The sequence below is a fragment of the Belonocnema kinseyi genome, chromosome 6, assembly GCF_010883055.1.
Source record: "Belonocnema kinseyi isolate 2016_QV_RU_SX_M_011 chromosome 6, B_treatae_v1, whole genome shotgun sequence".
NCBI lineage: Eukaryota > Metazoa > Arthropoda > Insecta > Hymenoptera > Cynipidae > Belonocnema > Belonocnema kinseyi.
In genome coordinates this window covers 8,348,659-8,354,735 of record NC_046662.1, presented here as the reverse complement: position 1 = coordinate 8,354,735, position 6,077 = coordinate 8,348,659, and the positions used below count along the sequence as shown (strand labels likewise).

At 29.3% G+C, this 6,077-nt stretch overlaps 1 protein-coding gene across 3 annotated transcripts in view; it reads right to left on the bottom strand.

The window, feature by feature from the left end:
- Window positions 1-323: 323 nt before the first annotated feature.
- The window catches only part of LOC117174318, a 25,166-nt gene continuing 19,412 nt past the window's right edge, over window positions 324-6,077 (bottom strand). For 2 of the 3 annotated variants that reach the window (XM_033363323.1, XM_033363325.1), the window contains 3 exons: window positions 1,391-1,543; window positions 983-1,117; window positions 324-902 (listed from right to left, as the gene is read on the bottom strand). In XM_033363323.1, coding sequence (XP_033219214.1) covers window positions 460-902; window positions 983-1,117; window positions 1,391-1,543 — 731 coding nt within the window. In that variant the 3' untranslated portion in view covers window positions 324-459. The remainder of the gene's footprint in view (window positions 903-982; window positions 1,118-1,390; window positions 1,544-6,077) is intronic. The other variant, XM_033363324.1, reaches the window with a different exon arrangement.

Here is a 6,077-nt window from a genome sequence, read left to right as displayed (position 1 = left end):
TTTTAAGTCCTGGTGCGCCAATGTCTGCGCGATTTTTAACATTACAAAAACGCAGATAATGTAAAGCGAAATGAATAAAACTATAAATTTATTGAAATAAATAAAACTACAAGCTATTAACCCATACACCCGTGGAAATCAATTAAGCGGAAAAATGAATAAAACCACAAGCTACTAACCCAAATAAAACGATTACCTCAACCCCCATACATAAGGGTATTTTACTTTATTTAAAAAAAAATAGAAAATTAAGATAATACATCCACTTACCCAGGGGGACATTTACTTAATTTAAATAAATTTAATAAGTAAAAGAAAACAACTCCACATCAGTAATTTAATTATTTTTAATTTCAATCTGCGAATTGAAATTGATCCGTGAATATACAGTTTTTATTATTTTACAACGATTTTTTAGTAGGTAAACAATTCAGAACAAGTTTTTTTCTAAATTTGATCTTAGTTTAATATTTTTCTAATACCTACTGGATTTTTTTCTGCAATACGTACTTGTTCTTTTAGTTTCTTAACTTTCTCTTTGAAGGCTCGGTGTTTTTGCTTGTGTCTTTTTTTCATTATGATTCGCAATCTTTCACTTTTCAGGTATAGTTTCGAAACCCTGTTATACTTTTCTTGCAAATCTTCACATTTCTTTTGTAAACCTTCCTCTACATTTAAATCTGTAATAGAACTGGAATTAAGAAACTGTTCATGTAAATTTGATAGATCTTTTTCTTCTTGAGCAAGATCCTCATCAGAGTAATCATTTTGATTCAAAGCACGAATACCGGTACTCGCGCCTTTCTGAACTGTTGACTGTCTTATCTGTTTGCTTTGTAAATTGCTGTTCGATGTTTCGCTCAAGTGTCTGCTCGATACTTCCTTGAAACTTTCTTCATGGACTGGATTTTTTGATGGATTAATAATCATTAATTTAAATATGTACGGAATGAAAGCACAATATTTTGTAATACACCATTACCTAGATCAACTGTATCCTGTACTAGAGGTTTCTTAATAGTCCGTAAGATACTGTATTGTGTCGATTGCCTTAGCTGTACTTTTTCACTGTCCGCTACTCGTTTGCTACATGGTGGCTCTTCTGCATGTTCATTATCTGAAATATTATAATTAGTTGGTTTAGTCATTAAAAAATAATATTTATAAATATAAAAAGGAATGGAAATGGAAAAAATTATTTTTTTAATCTGTAAATAACATTTGCTAGAACAAAAAACAATGCAAATACAAAAAATTTCAATTTTTTTCATCGATTTCCTAAAAAACATTTTTTCACTTATTTGAAGTACTCTGCAATTAATATCTTAAAACCAATGTGTGAATATGTGATGTTTAAACAATCTGGTATTATTGCGTGATACAAAATTACCTAGATCAGGTTTAATTTCTAAGCATTTTTTCTTATTGCTTCGTAAAATAATGCTTGGTCTCAAGCGCCTTTGCTTGTTTCGTCCACTGTTAGATACTTGTGTGCTGCACAATGGTTCTTGTATACCTCTGTCAAGTGAAATTTCTTGTTTTTCTAAACAGGAAATAACATTTGTCAATACAAGCAGAAAATTACATACAAAAATTAACATTTTTATAAGCGACTTGATGAAATAAATTTTACAATTTTTAAAAACAGTTCTTTGGCCCTCCAGTCTATGCACTAGAACGGCCGGATCTCGAAATAGCCGAAATGAGGCGTTGATCAATCACAAAAGTTTCGCGGAAACAGTGTCATTGTCACGCCAAACTAAGCCGAAGTGTTCGAAATTTTTAAGGTCGCGCCAAAACGCGTTCCGTTTATTTCCAAACACCCTGGTTACACCGCTTGCGCACCAGTATCAGAGTTGTGCAGTGACGCGTAACTCGAGGTTTCTGACGTATTATACGTAAAAAATGTATTATACGTGAAAAACCTGTAAAAAACGTAATAAAGATGGTGGACTCGGATAGAGCATAATATAAACTCACTTTTTTTAATTATGCTTATGTGTACCGACTTACATTGTTGTTGTTTATCAGAACTTCATTTGACATCAAAATATCAATAAGAATATCAAAATTGACACCAATCATTTTAAAATGATTATTTTGACTGCTTTCATCTAATTGCATCAGGTTTTCTTCTAATGCGTTCTTAATTATAACGCAATTTTTTCTAAAAAAAAAGTTTTGAAATCAGCGAAAATCTTTGAATGATTTGTTTATTTTTAAGATATTTGCAGTTCGGATGGTTTGAAAATTTACCTGTGGTTTCTTAACCTTTCTTCAGCCGTATTCGATAATACGAGGTTGCATCCCTGACAAAATGCAACATTTTTACCATTTTTTTTTTTAAAGAAGGATAATTCTTCCCAACATGGATTCCTCGGTCTGCCGCTTCTATTCATTGTCGAAGTTGTAGAATAACAATTTTTTTTTCATGCACTTTAAATTTCATTCATGCAACAAAATATCGCATAGCGCTACCGGCGCTATTTTAAAGTTATGGAACGAAATGTGATAATGTCGACACCATCTTGAAAACGTTATATTACGTTTTGTAAAAAACTGAGGACGTAATATACGTATGTAATATATATAATACCTCATGTAATTTACCTAAGGTATATTACGTGCACAATCCTGATCAGTATGCGCGATCGTCATGGATCATGCCCATAGTTGCCAAACACATGAACCGGAATGACCGTAACCCGGAATGACCGGAACACCAATCACAGACCACCTTTGACAAGAAGGCGCTTTTTTGTCAGGCCAAAGGTGCTCCGTGATTGGTATTCCGGGTAACGGTCATCCCGGTTCATGCACGATAAAAAAAATTGAGCTATGACAGGGATATTATTCCTTATTATAGCCAAACATTTAGCTGAAAACGAACGAAGGAATTTAGAAAGATCCCTGGATCAGCGAAAATGAATATCCTTGACCATTTTCCATATACCAGGGATATCTTATAGTCAAACCCCTAATAAGTATAGCTATAATAGGGATATTAAGAAAAGGTGTCTGAAGCAATTATCGGAAGAGCACCGGTGCATTATGGGAGCAGCGAAATAAAATGGCGGCGGTCTAATCGGAAGCAGTGACAGTTGAGATTTAATTTGGACAATTAAACGCTTTTTACCACTTAAAATGTGCGCGAATGTTAATATTAAATGAAGTTTATGATGCAGTAATAATAATTTACATTTGTTTCGATTGTAGGCGATACTTATATTGAAATATCAAGAAACGCGATAAAAACAACAAACTTGACCTCCAAATGCATTACACGGATTTCAGGGACATTCATTTTCGCGATACCAGACGAAAAATTGGCTACTGTAAGTTAATATATTTCTATAACAACTAAATTTTTTTCTAATTCTGAAGATAATACAATTATACATAATCTGTCGAAAATAATAAACTTTCGAACTTAGCAATTTTGTCCAAATTCCTGATTTACGAGAACAATTTACATAAAGTAACTAAATGTGTAACTCTCCTAACTAAACGTTTTACCTAATCCAAGTGTACACTTTCTTTGAGTTTAATATATTCTCGATTCACTCGTTCGCCTCAAGAATTTTTTTTCCGTGTGTGTTTGACAACTTTGGAAATGAACGGAACGCCTTTTGGAGCGAACTTAAAAATTTCGAACACTTCGGCTGAGTTCGGCTCAATTCGACGCGAGAATGACACTATTTCCGCGGAACGTTTCTGATTGGTCAGCGCCTCATTTCGGCCTTTCCGGAATCCGGCCGTTCTGGTGCATGGGCACGAAATTGAATAAGTTTTCCAAATGGTATTATTTCTAATTCAAAACGCTCCAAATTATACACTTTTGGATTAAATTTTAAAAATTGGACAATTCAAAGGAATTAAAACCGTATTATTTCTCATTAAAAGCGTAACAAATTGAAAACTTTTAGATTTAAATTTTTTTAAATCGACAAAAAATAAAATATTTTCATATTAGAATTTTGAAAATTCGCAACAACTTTCTTCTGAAGATTATCCTTTTAGTTATAATAATAAAAATTCTTATTTTGTGTTGGAAAGTGAACTAGAACCTTTTTTGGGTGAATATTTAACTATTATTTAACTATTATTTAACTAATATTACTGTACCATTCTTTTTTAGAAGAAATTTCATTTTACTTGAATATAAATGTAACTTTTCGGTTGAAAATTCAAAATGTTTGTTAAAAATTAATAATTTTTTGTTAAAAATTCTATTGTTTAAATATAATATTTTGGTGTTGAAAAATGAACTGAAATATGTTCTGGATAATAATTCATTTATTATTTTCACTTAATTAAACATCCCTCCGTTTTAAGAAAAATGTCATCTTTTTGTGTATACAAATGTAACTGTTTGATTGGAAATTAAACTATTATACTATTTTCTTGAAAATTTATCTATTTTGTAAAAAAATTACTTTTCGTTTAAAATTTATATTTTGGTGTTGAAAGTGAACTAAAATCTTTTCTGGAAAAAAGTTCCATTTAAACAAAATTTATCGTTTTTTATTACAAATTCATCTGTTTTAGTACCAAATTCAATTTTTTTTTATTCATTCTTTTTGGTTGAAAAAATTCGTCTTTTTGGATTAAAAATTTAATTTTTTTGTGAAAACTTATTTTTTTGTTAAGAAACCAATTTTTAATCTTGCAGAGTCAACTGGAATCTTTTTTTGATGAAAACTCAACTTTTTTTGCTAAAAATGCAACTATTTGGTAGAAAATTCAACAATTTTGTGAAAAATTCATCCTTTTTCGTTAAAAATTAGTGTTTTTTGGATTAAAAAATCAATGTTTTTCGTAGAAAATTATTTCCTGTTTAAAAATTAATATTTTGATCATGAAAATTGGACTCAAATCTTTTTCAACAGAAAATTCAACTTTTTTTTGAAAATTTATCTTTTTGATTTGAAACTTCATCTGTTTAAGAAGAAATTTCATTTGTTTAAATAAAAATGCAAATTTTTGGTTAAAAATCATTCTGCTTTGCTTGAGTATTCAACTAATTTGTTTAAAAGATTTGGTTGAACCACTTTGTTAAGATATGACTTTTTTTGATAAAGATTTATATTTTTAGTTGAAAATTCATTCATCATGTTTTTCGTTGAAAATTTAATTGTTCAGTGGAAAATACTTTTTTTGTTTTGTTTTAAAATTCATTTTTTAGCAGAAATAATTTTTTTGTTTGAAATTTAATTTTTTTATTTAAAAATGCTTCAGCTTCTTGGAAAATCAATTTTTGGCTGACAAGTCTTATTTTTTGTTTGAAAATTCAATTTATGTTGACAAAATTTGCCTTCTGGCTTGAAGGTTAAATAATTTAGCTGAACTCTTATTTATTTTTTAAGTGATAAATCAGAGAAAAAATCTCTATTTTTTGGAAATTCGTCTTTTTTATTCAATATTTTTGGTATAAATTTAATTCTGTTTTTATTGAAATATAAACTATGACACTTTATCTTTCGGATTTTTTTTAGGTTAAGTATTCAACTATTATGTTAAAAATGTAATTATTTGGTTAAAAAACCATCTTTTATAGTATAAGACATTTTTTGTTTTTGAAATAAATTAATAAATTTGAAAATTTTAAATTTGTATATGAAAACACGTTTTATTCCATTTATAAAATATTCTACGTTAAAAGTATTACAAAATAAAAATGCTGTTATTTGAATATCAATGCTGACTTTGTGACGAAGCTAAAATATTTTATTATTTGTATTGTCAATTTTAAAGAAAAACGATTAATAAATATTTTTTATCGTTGGAAACGCTCAAATTAATCGAAAATTATTTTTCGAAGTTTTATAAAAAAATCCATGTTGAAATTAAATTCTGAGAATTGAGAAGGAGAAAGAATTATCAGTTTGTTTTTATTATTATTATTATTATTATTATTATTATTATTACACCATTAAGCCATTTCCCTTTCGGGGTAGGCGTGACTCACTCGGCACGGGAAAGGAGTAGTGTGTGGATGGAATAGAGATTTTTCAGATTGATCCAGAATTCTCGTGCTATTTATGTAAATAACACGTTCGTTCCGCAACACTGCTCCG